The 21,807-nt window shown below is 33.9% G+C and overlaps 1 protein-coding gene across 1 annotated transcript; it reads right to left on the reverse strand.

Annotated features, from left to right (window-relative positions):
- Nucleotides 1-12,270: 12,270 nt before the first annotated feature.
- LOC115889414 lies at nt 12,271-19,257 on the reverse strand. The gene is made up of 2 exons (XM_030909402.1): nt 18,705-19,257; nt 12,271-12,275 (listed from the first exon to the last, which is right to left on the reverse strand). Exons 1-2 carry the CDS (start codon nt 19,255-19,257, stop codon nt 12,271-12,273), a joined length of 558 nt encoding a protein of 185 aa, XP_030765262.1.
- Between the last annotated feature and the right edge of the window lie 2,550 nt (nt 19,258-21,807).

Below are 21,807 nucleotides of genomic sequence, written 5' to 3' on the forward strand. Positions count from 1 at the left end.
CAATGCAACAAAAGGGGCCAGGATGAGGACACCACGAACTAATACAGCCGTAACTATCGATTAGGCTTAAAAACAGGAACGACGCAGCATGGGGCCTACGCCACATCCACACTGGGGCACTCTGTACATAGGATAAACTATGCTTACAGTGGACACTCGTCCATCGGACGCCTGTCCATAAGAAAACTATACATGGGAACACTACCCGTACCTTGGAACACTACTAGGACCTTGGATAATGCCCGTACCTTGGATACTGTCCGTACCTTGAACTATACCTTGACTATAAGATAATGTCCGTAACTTGGAAATAGTCCGTACCTTGGACCCTAAAAATCGAAACTCGTGTTTAAAACCTACCAAGGTGTAATAAACACAATAAGCCTACCTCGAAATACTTCCGAGGGCTCAATAATAAACAAAAGAACTGTCCTTTCTTCCATTTAACATTCTGGAGGACAAAAGGAAACCAACGTGTCAGCAAACACCAAACACGAGTTGACGTGGGCCAATCCAAAACTCTACCCTAAACATACTCAATAAAAACATCGAATCTATAAAAGATATTATCTCATCTTTACCTGTAGCTTCGAAATGGCAGCTGATTCAGATTTTGCAGCAAGATTTAAATTACCATTTCTAAAAGCCGGGACTGATGATGGCCACAGAGCGGCAAAAGCAAAAGTGAGTCCACAGCGCAGAGAGCGAAACCTTGGAGCGATGTTGACAGCGCCTCCACAGAGCAGTGAAAGGATAACAGGGTTGTCGACTAGAAAGCGTAAAAATTACGCCAAGTGCCTCAAATAAAATATCAGGCCTGAGCGATACGGAATCCGGTGACGATACGCCAGACATCAAATATCATATACAAAAGACATGTAACGAACTAAAAACGTTACAAGTTATCAGTTTTGAGTCAAAATTTTTTAATTCTCTTTCGTGTCGATTGCTGATTGAATTGGCTCAAAACAAAATAAGTAAATTATCAACAGATATTCAGGCTGAGGCGACAAACGCCATATCCAAACTACTTCCATTTAAATCCCGAATAACTTGTGAAAAGGGATACAAAAATTTTCAATATGGAAGCAACATACAAAGTGGATAAAATTTTCTCACATTTATATCAGCATGAGAAAAAACAATCAAGAAACCCCTCCTTATCGAACCTCTATACCCCACAGTCAATCCCTTTGCCAAAAATCAGCTTTAAACGTCAAGCAGTTTAAGCAGAATCGTGATTACTCAATGGTCATATTTTATGAAACACCCTGTATTAATTTTTAAAAAATGTTAAAATATCTATCACAAACAACAACAAAATAAAAACACTAAATTACCACAATACACCAAAACACTTTTACTTTTATACTGGACGCGCGTTTCGCTAACCATGTTAGCATCATCAGCAGATGATTATAAACTGACTTAGTTCATAATCATCTGCAATAAACCAAGTCAGTTTATAATCATCTGCTGATGATGCTAACATGGTTAGCGAAACGCGCGTCCAGTGTAAAAGTAAAAGTGTTTTGGTGTATTGTGGTGATTTAGTGTTTTTATTTTGCTGTGTAACACCAAAGGTTCCAACCCTCAACTGTAATAACAAACAACAAAATAAAATATACGTGTTTAAGAGTTTTTTCGAGAAACTCACCGGTTTTTAAATAAAAATATATTCTAATATTTGAAGGGTGGTTTGACCCCCTTAGAATTCGAGTTTTGAAAAATCCCTTCTTATCGAACCTCTACACCCTAAAGTCAATCCGTTTTCCAAAAATCAGCTTTTTACGTCAAGCGCTTTAAGCAAGATCGTGATTAATTAATGATGAGATTTTTCGAAACACCCTGTATACATTTTTAAAAAATCTTAAAATATGTAAAAAACAAAATAAAATACACGTGTTTAAGCGTTTTTTTCGGTAAATTGACCGTTTTTTAAATAAAAAATATTGTAATATTTGAGGGGTGGTTTCACCCTCTTGGAACTGGAATTTCGAAATGTCCCTTCTAGAATCAACCTGTATGTAAACTATGTAAAAATTGAGCTTCTTACGTTGAGTGGTTTGAACGCGATCGTGATTCATCAGTGAGTCAGTCACTTAAGGATTTTATATATTAGTATACATATAGAGAATTATTTTGTTGGAAAGAAATTAATCTTAACCATACGTTAGGACTCTAAATCAAGTAGTATCCTCTCAACTAAATTAAATCTTTGCCGGAAACTTTCCGAAACGCGTCAAAAATAAAACAAAATCAACAGATTTCTTCACCTTCGACCTACGCCGATCCGGGAAAAAAACTTGGCGAAATCCGATACACGTAACCGATATCCTCCCTGCTCATCCCTTGCTCCCCTCTCTTCCTACACCTGAACCACAACGATACCCCCACCCCACACTAATCCTGTTCTGCGGAAGGCGGTGCCGCATACGAAATAAGTTCGGTTCGTAGTGAAATTACCAATTTCTCTCGTCTCTCCTATCCCGCTCGTCTAACCCTAATTAAAGAACTCGTATTTCAGAATGGATATCTCATCAGCCATAATGTGTTTACTAATTTGTTGGTTTTGTAAACATTGCGAGCGAGCGGCGCGGCTACGGCGACGACGACGAGGTAGTTTCCTAATGAAATTATGTGTCCGTTCTGGTGCGCGCCCGCTTCCCCTGCCGGTCCGGTGGCCAATAGATACGTAGTGATAGTTGTTGAAGCGGACGCGATATTTTCCTGGGATTTGGTTGGGATTTTAATATACAGTATGTCCCCGGATTGTTTTTACAAGGGAAAACCTTTTTTATTAATGACATTTTCAGAAAAATACTTTCTTCATCAAAAATTTTTCTTGTTCTGAAACGGTTAATCCCGTTTATGCGTTTCCAAATTTCCATGCCGTTTTAGAGAAAATTATGAAAATATGATTGAATAATCCTATTTCCTCCAAAAATTCAAAAGGTAATATAATTTCAATTTCATTCTTTGATAGATGGTTATTATTAATTTTGATTAACATCATATTTTTTGCTGTTGTTATTGCATATTGCATTTTTTGTATATTGTTATGCTCAATGCCCCGGATTGTCTTTACAAGGAGAAACCTTTTTTAATTAGTGACATTTTCAGAAAAATACATTCTTCATCAAAATGTTTTCCTGTTCTAAAATTAGTCCAAGAAAATAGACCTTCAAATACGAATATTTGGGAAAAACTTGAATTATTGGTATAATTTACTTTGTTACTTGAGACGAACTATAAAACATTTATTTTTTTTAAATTCACGTCCGAGAAAGTGTGAAATACGTAAATAAAATATTTTTTTCTACAAACGTCAAAAAATGACAAGGTTCGCGAATTGATAGCAATGTGCGAAGTGATACTTTTTTTCATTTTCCTACGTTAAATAATGCGCGAAATGCCTATTTCGCACACTGCATGTAAATTATATGGGATTTTGGAATTTTGATTTTTGGAAAATGAAGAACCAAATCGTAACTAATTATTTCAAAATATTCAGGAATAAACAAATATCAAACTTAACACTAATGCATATTCTAGTTATTATTTACAATATTAACATTAATAGTACAACCAGTGCACGAACCAATATTTAATCCCAAACTGGATAGTTCTGATTTTGCTTGAGATATGGGGGTTTTGGGACTTGAGACACTATCCAATTTTGATGTAGAGGTACTTGATCCCGGTATTTGACACTCTAAAATTTTATTTGATATTTGAATTTTATTCTTGATAGAATCCTCGACGTATCCTTCGGCCACTGTCGAAGATTTCCATCCTCCGTGGCGCTTCAAACTAAATATATCACCCCCTGCATTAGCAAGGAATGTGGCTGAAGTTCTCCGGAAACAATGCCCAGTGTAGGCCTCATAGTCTGGCAGCTTCAAGTGTTTTGCTATCATGCTAGGCATCTTACCAATAGAATTTATGCCGACCACTTGGTTAATACATCTTTTATTTTGATATTTTAAAAACAATCTGCGACTGGTATTATAGCATTTCTTGGACGAAGAGCTGCGTATTTTCGGTAAATCTCAATATAATTCAAATTTGACACTGTAAAGACTCGGTCCATGTTTGTTTTTGTATCGGGTACTTTAACAAATCAAAATGAATTATCTTCTATGTTATCGACCGTCATTTTAGTAAGTTCCTCAAGGGCATGATCGAAGGGTGATCGAAATTCGAAAAAGTAAATGTGTTTAAGATTTCCCAAAAAATATAATTGATAAGTTAAATCATCTCTGCCATGAATGGCGTTGCTATGGGTGTGTTTAGTTGCATTCATTTGTTTCAACGAAACGTCAAATATAGATAAATGCAACAAGTTTAGATTGGAAAGCGCGTAAAAATTTTGGGTCGCGAAATTATTTTGGGTCGCGACCGTTATACGCGATCTGGCGCTGCTATAGAGGTCGCTAAGATCAACGGCCAAACAAAAACAGAAATAATTTTCTCTTGTCAAAGTCAGAATCTTCAAAAATCATAATAATCTTTCAAAATCTAAACCGCTCTCATTAAAGAAATTCCGAAAAGTGTTTATAGCTTCAATCAAGTTATTATTATAGCTTCAAGTTTTATTTACTCCAATCGGTGATAATTGTGAAAAAGTGGCATTAAAAACTTAAAAAGCTGTGCTGTGAACTGTGAACTGCAAAAACCATCGTGAATCGTGGCATATAACGTCGGTTTCCAATGTTTCATAGGTATATATTTCATACATGCGTCCTTATATAAAATAAAGTTTCTTGTATGCAAAACACTGTATTTTATTTATAAAATTAATCGAAAATAATAATAAATTTGAATAAACAATATTTGGCGATATAATTCCGGAAAAAGCCGAAACCCTCCGAAATTTTCAAAAGTTTTGGGTCGCGACCGTTGCAAGAATAGCGCCAAATAGTGTTTACATTGTCCTTATGGGCACTCTCCAATCTAAACTTGTTTCATTTATCTATGACGTCAAAGTTGTTACTTCTCACAGATAAGAGGTAAATGGCTAAATTTTATGTTTAAAATTATAAATTGTTGTTGCTCTTGTGCTCTTTTTACGTTTATATTATTGTTTTGATTGAAAATGGCTCAGCAAGCTGCAGGTATGTATTCTACAAAAACGTATTATTATTTTGATATTCTCTATACTCTATACTAACGATTTTTTTTGCAACTAAAAGTTAGGCGTTCAGAAAATTTGATTAAATTTTTGACATTTTTATTATACTTAGAGATTTAGTTTGCGCATTTCGAAGAATTCGGCATATTGTCTATATACGTTTTACTTAGTAAACATTGGGCTTTCATACAGTAAAATAAAATACTGCGACTTTTTGCGACTTTGCTGATAAAATGAGAAAAACATTCTTGGTTTCCTCTAATTTGCCAATCAGTGATATACTAATGCGAGGTGTAAACCGCGATGGCATTGTTGTGTACGAAGCGATCGCATTAGTGCCATTAGCAGTATAGCACAATTTGGCATTAGTAGCGACTTTAGTGGTATGGTATTGCTCGCGGATAAGTCGTAGCATTAGTAGTATTAGTTGCGATATCTCTACTGGCATTAGTGGCATTGACCGCGGAAACACTGGAACAGTGATTTTTCTTTCTATTTTTAGAATCGACGAATTATCCTTAATTTTGTTCATATTATTTCTTCTTTAATTGAAAATAGCAATAATTTATATAAGGTCTAAATAAAAAAATTTCGATCAACTATCTGTGTCAAATACCCCACTGTGCGGCGGCAAGCACCAGAAATACCAAATATTAAAACGATCTAAAAGGAAATCGATGACAATGTTCAGTAATAAAAAAAACATACATTCAAAGCAATAATATAATAATAATAATTTTTAGGGATATCTCGATTTTAATGTTTGTAGAAAAAATGTTGTTTGCAACTCATGCGCAAACTATTTTGGTGATCTCGACTAATTTTTCAACTCGTTAAAAAATTCAAGTACCGATCACCAAAGTAGCACTTCGCACACGAGATACAAAAATAACTATTTTCGCAATTTCGGAGAAACGGTAAGGAGTACGAAAAAAAAGTTCAAATAACAGTTTTAGAGCGTCAAATTTTACAGAAAAATGGTCCCTATACTTTTTTTTGCTTAACTCAAAAATAGCCGAGATTGGGTGGCTCTATAGAAGCTAGGAGTGATAGTATAATTTAAAAAAGTCTTAAGTTGCTGAAAAATTGAGATATTTAACATTTTCTTTCAATTTGCTCGAAAATTATATACTTCAATTCAGATTCTTGGACATTGGCCATTGGACAGATTGGCGCATGCACGAAAGGTACCTTACTTATAATTAATTGCAACCTCGTCGCCTAAAAAATATTTTTCCATTTTTTTATACCCTACTTGGAAATGACAAGTAAAGAAACTTCTAACACGTACGGTAAATTTATGTCGGATAATGGAAGTCTGAAATTCTTTTAGTTTCAATCTTAACGCCTATTTTATCACAATACACCATCAATTAAAAATATAGGCCGTGCCGGTATCGAGCCCATTTGCGACCTACATTTTGTTCATTCTTCCGTTGAACAACAGTGGCTGGACACAACAGGAACACAACTTCCGGTGGAACACGATCGTGCTCGCGGAATTAAATCGGGGGTGCGTGAAAGGGTTGGTTCGCCATCGCGGGGCCGGAATTGCAACAAATTTAAATAAAAGTTCCGTTGCCGGCAAACAAAAACTTTAGATGGAATTCGACAAATTAACAAAGTTCCGCGGCACGTCTGTGTAGATGTGTTGGTATGCGTATGTAATGAATCCGTTCTGAACCGTTCGCGCGGCCCCTAATTTGGTTTAGAATTGTGTTTGCATTTTAATTAAACTATAACTATTGTGATATCCATACACTATAATATAAATATTTGGTTAAATATACAGGGTGCTACAAATTCGAGGTACGAGCATTGGTATCTCGGTAACCGTAATAGATACGAACATGCATGGTTAAATCAGGACAAAGTTGCGCTTTGGAATGTTCACCAAGATGCTATCAAAAAAGTTTTTAAAATTTCAAGGATTGCTGAGTTTTTTGGAAAAAAACGGATTTTTTTGTCGTTACTATTTTGAAAAACAAAAAACTAATTGCACATTCTCATAGCCACTTTATTAGGGCTATTTGATAGAATTTTTAGATTTTGAAATTAGCTGACAATTTGTGAGATACAGAGGCCAACTTAATTTTTTTAAATACGGACCGGCATTTTTTATTTCAGATTTTGAAAGAAATTGGTCTCCTGAGTACAATGATATGCCACACTTCATATTTTTTTTGTTTCGGACATTTGAACACAATTTTTAAAAAAATTTCAAGTCCGGCTCTGTTTTTTTAAATATTTAATCTCTTCGTTGTTCCAATATTGACAAGCACTCAAACTTAACAATGAAGTGGGGTAAAACATTGAATACGGAAAATCAAATGCAATAAAATAATAAAAAATAATATAAAAAAATAATATAATAAATGTGATATAATATAAACAATCAAATCATTTTAACCTAACCCTTTCGAACATGTAGAGCATTAGAAACTAGTTTGTAGAAGTTGATTTATTTATAATAACTACGATTAATATTATGCATATTATTAGATCGCACACTGAGATTTCAAATTAACAATACAACAAATTAAAAATAATATCTTTAAATTGCTGACTTGGATATTATTTATTTGAATCTTTCAATTTGCTTGATTTTCCTTATTCGATATTAATTAGCGCTGATAAATATTGTTGGGATGAATATTATTTACTGGGATTTATTATGGGATTTATTAATTCAGACGGAAGTTTTAAAGGAGAATATTACTATAATACAGAGTAAATTGAACGAATTAGAATGCAGAGTACAAACACTAGAAAAACTGGCTAGGAAAAACAACTTAATAATATTTGGGCTTAGGGACCACAAAAACTTAAGAGATATTGAATTAGCTAATTGGGTAATTAATCAACTAAAGAGTCTGTTAGGAATAGATATATATTTAAAAGATATAAACAATATATATTACTTGGAAAACGACGCAAATAAGCCATTGCGCATAGAGTTAAATTCGTATCTAAAAAAGGCCTTAATCCTCCGAAACGCCTATAAACTGAAAGGGCAGCAGATTTTCATTGACCACGACCTCTCCAAGAAGGAAAGAATGGTCAAAAATGTACTTAACCAAAACTTGAAAGAAGCAAAGAAAAAAGGGTTAAGGGCTTACATTAAAAAAGAAGTCCTTGTGATAGGGGACGAAAGTTACAATTACGAGCAACTAGCGGAGAGGGAAAATATAGGTAACGAATCAGATAGCGAAGTGTTCACCGATACTCCAGTTAGACCATCTCTAAGTGCTTCGGGTACATCCGTTAGTAAACTACCTGTTCAGCCTATTGGTATAGATCGTCACAAGCAAGAAACATACCATTCCTTACCAGAAGCTAAACCGACCAATACTTTTGAATTTACTATTGCTCCTAAAACATCTACTGCGCAAGTGCGCAGGGGATCACATAGCCATATAACACCATCCCTACAGTCAACAAGCAAAGGACAAAGACCAACAACCAGAAGTCACACGAAGCCGGTATAATAATCATAATATCATCAAGGATAAAAAGACAATGTTTGTGCGCAAACAACGTCTATCTCATATTTATACGTGTAGTACATTGGTGCGCCCGTCTGTGCTCGGCTATGTTCTCATGCTTTTTTGCAAACTTTTAAAATTTTATAACGGTTTTATTTTTAATCTGATTGATATAAGCATATTCGCGATTTACTTACTATGTGCAATTAAGACTTTTACTACTAAAATTTAATATGTTGTTTCTTATTATTATTTATTAAATTATATGTTCATTAAGACAGTATATTATGTCTATAAGAATGTATAGTAGTTAGATTATCGTTTATTTTTTAGTATAGTGCATTATATATTACAATCAGGTTTGACTCATTTAAAAAAATACTGATATTTCTGATTAATTATATTATAGTGATATATTTTCGTTCTTATATTTATTACTTGTTCTAGTATTAAAAATATTGTGAGTGTATTGTAAAACAAAAACTATATTTCATCTCTTATTTCTTTTGTAAACCGTGGGTGTTTTGATATGGGACAGATTGTAGGTTAAATATTTTTCGTCATACTATATTGTTATATTATTATAACATAAGCAAAATCAGAATGGAAAAGATGCATATAACGTCCGCCGGACGTTATCATAACGGCCGGCGGCCGTTAAGTTTCTAAGGTAATCGTAACGTCTGTCACCTGCAACAATGACTATTTATTGTCAGTTGGACTTTTCAAAAATTGGGAAAATAGACCATAGCGAGATGTCGCGAGAAATTCCGTTGGAAATACAGGAGGAAGCGGCTGCGGCTACTCAAAATTTACTTCCGACTATAACCAGAGAGATATCAGCAGGAATATGACAATTTTTGAAGTGGCGGCAGGATAGAAGTATAAACAGCGTAAATGAAGCGGTATTGCTGGCTTATGCTAAAAGAATGTCTGAAATGTATTCTCCTACATCACTGTGGACAAAGATATCCATGCTGAAGCTTGCGTTGAGAGTATATGAAAACATCGACATATCAAGGTAAAAAGCCATTATATTCTTCGATATTTAATCATACTCATCTAAATTATATTTGTTCATAGATTTGGTAAACTGTTCATGTTTCTGAGGCGCAAAAACGAAGGTTATTCACCAAAAAAGCCAAAGTTCTGTCGGAGAATGACATAAATAATTTTCTACTGGATGCCGATGATTACACCTGGTTACTCGAAAAAATTGTATTGGTGCTTGGTATTCTTGGAGCTTGTAGGCGCAGCGAGCTTTGGTCACTCACAGTTGATGATTTCGAAGATTCGGAGAAAAATATTCTTGTCTCATTAAGAAATACTAAAAATAAGAAAGATAGGAAATTTCTTATTCCAAAAACGGGCCTTCCGTTTGATGCCTATGGTTTATACAAAAAATACATCAACCTGCGTCCTCGTAACTTTGACAATCCAAAATTTTTCATTGGTTACAAGAAAGGCAAGTGTGTTAAGCAAATCGTCGGTATACATACCATCGGGAGCGTACCGCAGAAAATTGCAAAATTTTTGAACTTGGAGAATCCAGAACGTTATACAGGGCATTCATTTCGTAGATCATCAGCAACCATGCTCGCCGAAAATGGTGGTGATTTACTATCGCTAAAGGAGCTAGGAGGATGGGAGTCTTCAACAGTGGCAGAAACTTACATAGAAAAATCAGTTTCCAAAAGAATGAAAATAACAAATCAACTTTTTCATGATAGCTCCAAAAATAATGTGTCTTTAGTGGATACAAATATTTGCCATTCTTCAGTAGCATCATCTTCTTCTATAAAATCTGTAAATCCCTGGGAAGGATTACAGATTTCTAAGAACAACAAGTGCACTTTTAATTTCCATGTTCATTATCATGAAAAATGAATTTTAGTATAAGACATTATGTATTTTTATCCTTACTTGTGTTATTGTTCAATAAAATTTGTTATTAAATAGTAGTGTTTATTGCTCTAAAAAATCTGCAGTATGACGAAAAATCTAGAACGCAACACGGCCGATAACAAATAACGGCCTTGGCTGCTTATGATCCTCGGCTATCGCCTCGGATCACAAACTTCAGCCCGGCCGTTATTTATTGTTTATCGGCCTTATTACGTTAATAACTATAAAAGTATATTATATAAAATTGAGTGAATTCATATATTCGGGACTACCTCTGTGTGGGGAAGGTTGATTTATATTAGGATACTGAACAGTGGTACTAATAAAATATTATGTTCGTTGAATGCTTAACAAAATACTGGATATAGGTGATAAAAAGGCATTGAAAGTTGATAAGTAATTGTTCATAGAAATTTTGAATTGTGCCTAATTATTACTTAAAAAAAGGAAGGGATGCTTGATATGTAATAACCGAAATAGATCAACTTATACTTAGCTTAGTGATACATAGAAACTTATATATAAGTAATATTAATATTAAAAATAAAATATTATGTAATCTTAGAACGTGCCATCTGCCCTATGTCTTAATTATTTATGCGGTATAAGGTGTTTTTTAGTTGTTTTTTTGCGTGCATTAGTGTGGATGTGAAATAAATTAATTTTATACTTTTAGATATTATTTTAGAATTATGGATATAATAACTTTGTACTTATTATTGTAGTAATGAAACCTCAGACAAGGATTTACCTTAAGAGGATTCTATGTTTATTTTCTATTGGATATTAAGTGTTATATACTTTGTAATTGATTATTTTGAATAAACATTTTTATTATTATTATATAATCAGAATAAATAATTTAAAAAACTAGAGTCGGAAATTATTTTAAATAATAATTAAATTGTTTTGTTGTTGTTGTGACCTACATTTTGTTCATTCTTCCGTTGAACAACAGTGGCTGGACACAACAGGAACACCACTTCCGGTGGAACACGATCGTGCTCGCGGAATTAAATCGGGGGTGCGTGAAAGGATTGGTTCGCCATCGCGGGGCCGGAATTGCAACAAATTTAAATAAAAGTTCCGTTGCCGGCAAACAAAAACTTTAGATGGAATTCGACAAATTAACAAAGTTCCGCGGCACGTCTGTGTAGGTGTGTTGGTATGCGTATGTAATGAATCCGTTCTGAACCGTTCGCGCGGCCCCTAATTTGGTTTAGAATTGTGTTTGCTTTTTAATTAAACTATAACTATTGTGATATCCATACACTATAATATAAATATTTGGTTAAATATACAGGGTGCTACAAATTCGAGGTACGAGCATTGGTATCTCGGTAACCGTAATAGATACGAACATGCATGGTTTTGTTGTTATTATGGTACCCAAAACAAAAAAAAAGTATAAAGTGTGGCATATAATTGTACTCAGGAGACCGAGTTCTTCCAAAACCTAAAATAAAAAATGCAGGTCCGTATTTAAAAAAATTAAGTTGGCCTCTGTAACTCACAAATTATCAGCTAATTTGAAAATCTAAAAATATTATCAGGTAGCCTTCATAAAGTGGCTATGAGAATGTGTAATTAGTTTTTGGATTTTCTAAAAAGTAACGACAGGAAAAAATAAAATTGATTTTCAGAAAATCCGTTTTTTTTTCCAAAAAAACTCAGCAATAAATAAAATAGCAAATATATTTTTAATTTGTGTATTTTTTACTCGTTAAATAATCCCATTTATTTTAATCAATCTGTAAATGCCACGTTAAATAAAATTTTGTAATTGTCATTATTGAAATTCTATCGACCACTATGCCCATATTTATTCATTACGAATTTTTAAAACGCTTATAACACCTGAATCTGACATGTCCAAATGAATTTGTTGGATAATTTTATACTGGCCATAATGCAATTCAAATTAAAACAAAGAGACAGTGCTAGATCCATTTAATCCGAAACTAAACGACCATAGACACATGTGTCAGGTGGGATTGGATGTGGTAAATTAATATTGTTTGTTTATTTCGTTCCGTACAATCGTATTATTCATAAGTTATTAGAGTTTGTTCGACATTGGAATATCGGGTTTAAATAATTCTAAATGAATTTTGTCTTTTTAGGGTTCCGTACCCAAAGGGTAAAAACGGGGACCCTATATTACTAAGACTTCGCTGTCCGTCCGTCTGTCACAAAGGTCTATCTTATGAACCGTTATAGCTAGACAGTTGAAATTTTTACAGATAATGTATCTATGTTGCCGCTACAAGAACAAATTGCCGCTACAACAACAAAAAACAGAATTAAATAAATATTTATAAATAAAAAAGGTACTTTCACTAAACATTATTTTTTAAATAAGAATTTTACATAGAATCTTTCAAGTCCTCAGTGGCCGCGTGGTTTAAGGGTACATTCAGGCTGAGAGCGTCGAGCGTCGCGTCGCGTTTGCGTCGCGTCCGCGTGTCGAAATGGAATCAATTCACTTAACTTAAATTAGACCGTTCAGGCAGACAGCGTCGCGTTTGGCCGTTGCGTTAGCGTCCGCTGAGCGTCGGGATTCGAGTTCAATGAGGCGGACGTGACGCAAACGCGACGCGACGCTCGACGCTCTCAACCTGAATGTACCTTTTAAAGCGTTAGGACTTTACGCTGCTATGACGTTGGAGCCGTAGTAAGGCAGTCGAATCCTAGTCAAGGCGACTTTTTTTTAATCGTTTTTTTTAATTTTTACATATTTTTACATATTTATTTTTACTTTTTACATATTTATTATTGATTAATACAATTTTTAGTAAAGTGTTTCTTTATTTTTTTTAATTACTTATACGCGCATTCAAAATTTCAGCTAAATCGGAAAAAAGTTTATAATAATATAGTGTCTAATGTTGTATAGATAATGAATGGTACGGAACCCTTCGTGCGCGAGTCCTACTCGCACTTGACCAATTTTTTATTATAACGAATTGTATAAATATTAGAATACTGGGAGCAAGCGTTGTCGCGAATCTCGGAAAGTATAGGCTTGTTGCATTCTCCGCCGGTGCTGCCACCGCCGGAGAACTCGTAAATAACGAATACTTACGTACAAATACACGGGTTTAAATGGCGAGTAAATGAAAAAATTAGTATATAATTATTCTAAAAGTGTTAGAAAATGTAATTTGTGGAAATTCTAAACAAAAAAATAAAAAGGTAAATATTTTGATATCTTCAGGTCTAACTTGCATTATAATTTATTATACCAGTTAAAAAAAAAATTAGATGTGTTCAACTAAGGAAGCAAGCATAGTTTTATAACCGGTTTTGCTAGTGGGGCATAATATCGGCTATAACGAAATTTTTTAAAGGTATATTATTATAATTTTAGCAGACGTTCATAAAACATTAAATCACTGGTTGATTAAAAAAGTATACCATTAATATTGCAAATTATATTTCATCCTCTTATAATATATGTCTATTTAATTTTTTGAATATGTAACGAGCACTTTGTATATTCACTTGTTTCGTCGAACTGCTTGAATCCATTTTTGCTATTAATCAAATCGGTGTAAGAAATTATGAAGTTATAAAATGTTGTTTCGGGAGAGTTGAATATCCGGGAAAGTTGAGTTATTGAATGAAAAGTTTAGAAATTAATGGAGAGGGATTAAGATTATGACAACGTTTTACGCTTGTCTTGTGCGTGATTTTTAGCAATAATTGTAATTATTATTTTTATATAAAGTTTAGTATGAAAGCATTACTGTCAGTTTTTTTCTTATTTGCCACCAATTTTAAAACTGTTTAAAATACTAATTTTAAACCAATCAGCGGCATTCTGTCGATCGACCAATGAAAAATCCATCTTCTCCCCAAGACCCTCGTCGCGGTTTTTGCTCCCCCTTCGACCCTAATTAAATCTCGTCATCCCTTTCGTCGCGTCGTGCCCCACTATCCCCTATATACTTTGATGGCAAATTGCAAAACGCCACTCGAGGAATTCAATCAGTGCGACAGCGCGACATATATCGCGACAGCATCCTCTTCAAACCACAATGTTATCTACAGGGCGGCACGTAGTAGTACGTTTAGTGACACTTCCTTTACTCTCAGATGAAAATTGAAATAGAGATGACTCCTATTGCCACTACTATGACTACTATTGCCACTACTATGACTACTACTGCCATATGCCATTCCAGCCGAGAACGTAGCACAAGGGAACTATCGTCTCAGTCCAAGGCGCATTCTCACAACTCGTCTACTTGGCAAGTACGCCAATATTTGCGTACTTGGCAAGTACCCCCACCAGTCCCCACTTTGGAAACAACATTGGCAAGTAAGTGTGGCGCTCACACAACGTGTCCATTTCAACAAGTACGCCAGCACAAACATTGTTTAAATCCTTGGCAAGTAAACAATATAGTCGCATCCGAAATTGTCGTTGCTAGTGATTCTTCTTTCTTTTTAAGTTCTTTTACTGTACACTGCAATACGATTTCTATATTCTTTATGTTTGGCCATCCATATGAATGGCTCATTTTCGTATAAATCCATAAATTCCAAAACAACATCATTTGAAGACTAGACGGGAAAAAACAGCTTTGTCCATTTTAATTGGAGCCGAGAAAAATGCAATTTTAGTGTTTTTAAACAAATATATTATTTTCGGTTGAATAATTAACAATATTATATATTATCAACATAAATATACAGGGTGGTCCGAACTGTATTCCGGAAGTTTCGGCAGTATATTCTGCAGATAAAAATAAGTAAAAAAGTTCGTATAAATGTATGTTCTAAAATGCTTAGTTTCGGAGATACAGGGTGTAGAAGTTTCATTTTTATTTCGATTTTTTCAAAAATCGCTACAAGTAATGGTTTTCGAGATATTTGGAATCGAAACTATCAATACCTGTCATCATTGATAAATTAAACATGCGTTGACTAAATAGTTATTAGACAGAAATCGTAAATTTGAAATGTTTTTGTGTTAAAAGTTTAACAGAAATTGTTTTATCCTCATTTTTTGCAGAAAAATTTATGATTAACTTAAAAAAATAAAAATTTCCCAAATTTATTATTTCAGTGAAATAACCTCGGAAATAACTATCTACTCAACGTGTTTATTTTTTGTCAATAATGACATGTTTTGACTATTTCCATTCTAAATATCTTGAGAACGGTTGCTCGTAGCGATTTTTACCGAGAAACATTTTTACGTAAAAAATTACGGAAATGTATATTTTTTTCACAGGTACGGAAGAAAAGTTATTAATCTTTAAAACAGTTAAAACACATGTAGGTGGCGCCCCCTACAAATAGGAGTCATATTGACATCAAAATCAAATTTCTCATGTCAAAAAACTACCAGACACCAATTTTCATCCAAGTATTGACATTACTTCAGAAATTATTTGGAAAAAATCGAAATAAAAATGAAACTTCTACACCCTGTATCTTCGGAAGTAAGCATTTTAGGACATACATTTATACTACTTTTTTACTTATTGTTATCTACAGAATATGCCGCCGAAGTTTCAGGAATACAGTTCGGACCACCCTGTATATTACTATCAATTCTGAATTATTAATATTGTTAATTATCGCCATATTCTGAAATACCGAAATAAAAATGTGAAAATGCAAAACAAAACACGGGAAAACCCAGGGATGTCCAATTAAAGGTTGTATAAAACCTAAATCTAAATTATTATTTTTTTGTTGTAGGAAGAAAATTAATATTTAAGTAGGGTTTTATTAGAATACATAAATTTACTACATGTAATACTAATAATTGCAAGCTGCATCCTTGTCGCCCATGCGTAAGGACATCTCTGGTTTTTGCCATTTACGCGTGGACTACTCTACTGGTTTTTCCCTAGTACGGCAAAATAATCAAGCTGTAATATCTCTGGGACTAAGCGTATTATTGCTTTCTTTTTTCTCGAATGACGCTAACATTTGCCTACAAAGTTGTATCACTATCTTAATTTCTATGAAAATGTGACATATCTGTTTTTTTTTATCCCGTGTAGTCTTCATTTGTCCACTCCATTTATTGCTGAAGGAACGATTTAGGTATGTTGCCAATATTGAAGTTATTAATGTAAATTGGATATTATATAATCTATTATTGCTTTAACGTTTTAAATTATCCGCAATTAACTCGAAAAACACTACGATCCGGAAATAAACGGGGCATACGCTATAATAGTACAATTATTTGCGCCTTGGCAAGTATAGCCAAGGGTGGCCGAGGCTACACTTGGCAAGTGTACGAATAATTGTGATCCTTTGACTCGGGCTATGTTTACCGACAGAGAGTGGGAACGCGACGAGTGACCAAGGAAACCGTTCTCACGACATGGCGAGTATATTCCAATAACAAATGTTACACGAGTCGTGAGAAGTAGAGTCGTGAGAATATCGTCAAAACTCATAAAAATATCTGAAAACATCGCCTATTTGTAGTAGTTCTTCATCACCACGGTTTATTTCTTTAATACATCTATTTATTTTACCATCTCCCAATCGGTTTCATTCATAGCTTAGATATACTTGATTCTATCTTTCTTTTATTTCCATGTAAAAGTTTTTCGAGATAAAATCAGACCGCGCTGTAACAAAGTGGGGGAGAGTCGCTTCCATAGGCCTCGCGGCAAATTCCTTTCATTGCCGCACAATCTGCACGCTATAGGGGAGAGCAGGGGCTGGCTGGTCGTAAACTTGGCAATTATGTTCGTAATTACGACGTTACCTTAATGCGATGCGCCTAAGTAGCGATGTGCCCGGCGGGGCTTGAAAACTTCATGTCGGAGAATTTTCAGCAGGAATGAAGAGCGGCGGCAGCGACATCTCGCGAGATATTAAGGTATTAATTTGGACGATGGAAGTGTGAGGAGGTGGTGGTTTGGTGTGGCCTGGGGTGATTGGCGTGGCGTGCCAGTCACTTAGGTTGCGATCGCAGCGGTATGGGATATATTAGTAGGGGGATGATAAAATAAATAAATGCCTTTATTGTCAAAAAAATTTACAATTTCTAGACAAAGGTAAAGTAAAAAAAATACAAAACAAGTATACAAATTACATTGTCAGTCTTATTGTTTAAAATAAACATTTATAAATGTTTACAATGTCAAAGAATAAAAAAAAAATAAAAATAAGATTCAAAAATATTTAGTAAGTTTATAGAAAATATAGTAATAGCAAACACTAGACCAGTGTTTACAAGATAAAATTCGATTCTCAAAATATGTCATTTACGGTGTAGAAAGCCTTGTCTAGTAAATAAGATTTCAATGCTTTACGAAATGAAGAAAATTATGTTATGGATTTGATTTGAAATGGCAGGCGATTGTGCATTTTTTTCGAGTTGTATAATATTGAACTTTTAACTAACTCTGAGCGTGGGGATAAAGATAAAGATCTTGCGCGTTCCTGAGCGGATAAGTGTGAGATGGCCTTTCTTGAGAAGCTGATATAAGCTTACGTATTAGACAAACGGATTCAAATATAAATATGGAAGGAGGAGTTAATATTTTTATTTTTTTAAAAAAGTCCTGGCAATGCGTTCTGCTGTTTAGTCCCAGTGAATATCGAACAGCTCTCTTCTGGAGCTTGAAAATGCGGTCAAATTGAGTCGCACAACACCTACCACAGAATGGAAGGGCATATCTGAGGTGCTACTCAAAAAGTGCATAATAAACATTTCTAGCCATTAACAAGTTAAGCTCCTTAGAAACAGATCTTAATGCAAAACAGGCAGAGCATTTTAGAGAATTGTCTACAACAAGACCTAAGAATTTTACAGATTTTACAACGTCAATGGTGGTGTTACTAAGTACAAAAGGCTGCAGCGAGTTTTTATACGAAAAATCTTTAGTTTTAGAAATGTTGAGACTCAGAAGGTTCGAATCGCACCAAAATTTAATGGTGATTAAGTCATTTGATATAATCCTATGAAGTGCCGTGGCGTCCTTGTTGCTCGAAGTGAAGCTAGTGTCGCGAAAAAGACATATTTTACCACTGATGTTTATGTTAGCAATGTCGTTAATATATATATATATATATATATATATATATATATATATATATATATATATATATATATATATATATATATATATATATATATATATATATATATATATATATATATATATATATATATATATATATACAAATCAGTTTACAACGTTCTTCGCCGTCTTCTGATTTCCAGTCTCCATTGGCTCTGTCTGTCCAGAGGTTTTCGTCTATTCCTCTTGTTCTGATGTCCCCGTCTATTCCTTCTTTCCAATTCCGTCTAGGTCTCCCTCTCTTTCTTCTGCCTTGTGGTGTCCAATTGAGTACCTTTTTCGGGATTCTGCTCCCTTCCATTCTTTGCACGTGCCCGTACCACCTGAGTTGGTTAATTTTGATATCTTCTGATATTCTGTGTTTAACGCCCATGATGTTCTGAATTCTTTCACTTCTAACTCTATCCAGTTTCGATTTTCCGGCCGCGCGCCTCCTAAAGTTCATTTCTGTAGCTTCGAGTAACTTAAGGTTTCTTTCTTTCAAAGGCCATACTTTACTACCATAACTAATGATACTTTTAACTATGCTGTTATATATTTTGTGTTTGTTTTCTTTTGATACGGCCTTATCCCATAAAATACTGTTGAGTTGTCTAATTGCTTGTCTTCCCTGGTTGTTTCTGCACTTAATTTCTTCATCAAGGCTACCATCTTTGGTAATGTGCATGCCAAGATAGTTATATTTTTGGCAGTGTTTTATCTCTTGCTGTTGCTATTCTAGGATTATGTTCTGTTGTTCGCCGCCGATACACATATATTCCGTCTTCTTAAGGTTTACCTCCAGCCCCCACTTGTTATACTCTTCAATTAGTTTGCGGGTCATATATTCCAGGTTCTCGTAGTCTTGAGCCAGTATTATTTGATCATCAGCAAAACAAAGAGTGTAAAGTATCGAGTCGTTTAGTGGTATCCCCATGTGTTCGCACTTCCTTTTCCACGTTTTCAGAGCTTGTTCCAAATAGATTTTAAACAGTGTCGGCGATAGACAGCAGCCCTGTTTAAGACGTTTGTTTATGCTGAATCCCTTTGATACTGTTTGTCCTTTCTTTACTCATTACTATTACTTGGCTAGTGTTGTTCTTATAAAGTTCTTGCACAGCTTTAATTAATGTTACACTGATATTCGTTTTCTCGAAGGCTTCCCACAATTTAGACTGGGGTACACTATCATATGCTTTCTTGAGGTCTACGTAGAGGAGATGTATTTCTTGATTTCTTGCCATCTTTTGTCGTTAATAAAAAGAAGAAACAATAGGGCCTAGTACTGAGTCTTGAGGTACTCCACATTCTATTGGCTAAAAAGAAGGAGATAGAATGTTAATTTCGAAAGTAAAATGTATTCGTCATCGTCTTGCAAATTAATATAAGATACCACCTATTTTCCTCATAACAAAACATTCCTAATATCCCTGTATCCATTTTTTCCCACACACTACCCCCTCCATGGAAGGATCCTATTTCAGTTAATATGGAACTTTGTAAAGTAAAAAAAATTGAAACATCCAGATATCTTTACAAAACTAGTCTAACACAAATTTTAGACGAAAAATATAATATAAAATCAATTAATTCTTAGATTTCTTTTGTATTGAAACTAAACCGTTCAATTACTTTTAGAGTATCTATTTCTAATTCAAGATATATCATTAAAGAACAATTTGTTTATTAACATAAGTCCCACGTTTTTATTGTAATTTTATTACAATCTCTATTCGAAAACTTGCCGAAACGTTTCCGTTACTGAATAATAAAAATGCGATAAAATCTTATCTATTATTCCCTTTTAGCATATTATCATATTCACCACATCTCACCGAAAAACAAACAGACGATATTTCATATGTTATTTTCCCTTAACCGGTTCCCCTCCCCATCTGACGTAACGCGCTTTTATATTATGCATTCAGTTTCACCCCTGCTGCGTAGGCTACACCTTTCGAGAATTTATCATTGGGCATTATTCGCCAACCCTTATAGTCCGGTGCAATAAAGAAGAGTTAATAAAGATCAATTTTAACCGCCATATTTCATTCTGAATAAGTTTGGAACACTTCCGCTATGGTCGGAATGAATATGCTTAAGACGCGAAAAACGATTTGATTCTTTAGTATTTCTTCAGGAAAGAAAAGTAAATACATGGTGTCCCAGAAATAAGTGCAAGTATTTTAACTGGGAGTATAGTTCAACCCCAGAAACACGCCTATGAGGTTTTTATCGCGAAAAAAAAATTGATAATTCGAATTTTTTTTAGTTTTTAGTTAAAAAACATAATTTCTTGATAATATGGCAACATAGGTATTAGATTAAATTTACATGAAAGAAAATCCACAAAAGATCCAGTGGTTCTGGTGTTATTTCATATGAAAGTTAGCAATTGTCGATTTTCCGGGTATTATACAGCGCAAGTCTTGAATAAGTGCAAATATTTTTAGGGCTGGTCTTGATAAAAGAAACATATTCTCTTTATCGTTTTTCAAATAACTCCAAAATAACCGAGTTATTTTCCTTTAAAAATTTTCAATATTTTTTTTTGCTTAAATTTTGAGAACCACTCGAGCTTTTCGTGTTTTTCTATCTCGTAAATTTATTCTACTACCTATGTTGCCATATTATCATGGAATTATGGTTTTTAATACTAAAAACTAAAAAAAAAGTTTTTCAAAAAATTCCAAATTTTCTAAAAAAAATTTCACGAAAAAACTTATATTCGTGTTTCAGGGGTCAAAATATACTACCGCTAAAAATAATAGCACTAATTTAAGACTCGCCCTGTATATCCTTTCAAAAATTGATTTTGTTATTTTTGACTAAAACCAAAGTCGAAATTTTGCAAAATCTGAAAAAAGAAAATCTCTCGAAAAACATAAATAGTGAAAAGATTATTACCCTCTATGGATAGGACCCCTACCTGTGGTCCCATATAAAATGTATTACTAAAATAAATAGCTCTGACAAATAAAGTTTCCAATTGAATATTTGAAGTTTTCAATTGTCGCTTTTCTTGATATACTCCGTTGTTTTTTTTTATTTTTCAAGAGCTCTAATAAAAGTAAGTCATAAAATCACAACACCTGAGGAGTTTGCAGAGATGCATTACATTTTTGAGATTGTGATATTATTACATAAAATAAATTAAAAGTTAAATGTTTAATAATGTGTTAAAAAATGTGTTAAAAAAGTTAAATTAAAAAACTTACCCAACATTAAAAAAGATACT

The sequence above is a fragment of the Sitophilus oryzae genome, unplaced genomic scaffold (genome assembly GCF_002938485.1).
Source record: "Sitophilus oryzae breed Bouriz unplaced genomic scaffold, Soryzae_2.0 scaffold_813_pilon_pilon, whole genome shotgun sequence".
Lineage (NCBI taxonomy): Eukaryota > Metazoa > Arthropoda > Insecta > Coleoptera > Curculionidae > Sitophilus > Sitophilus oryzae.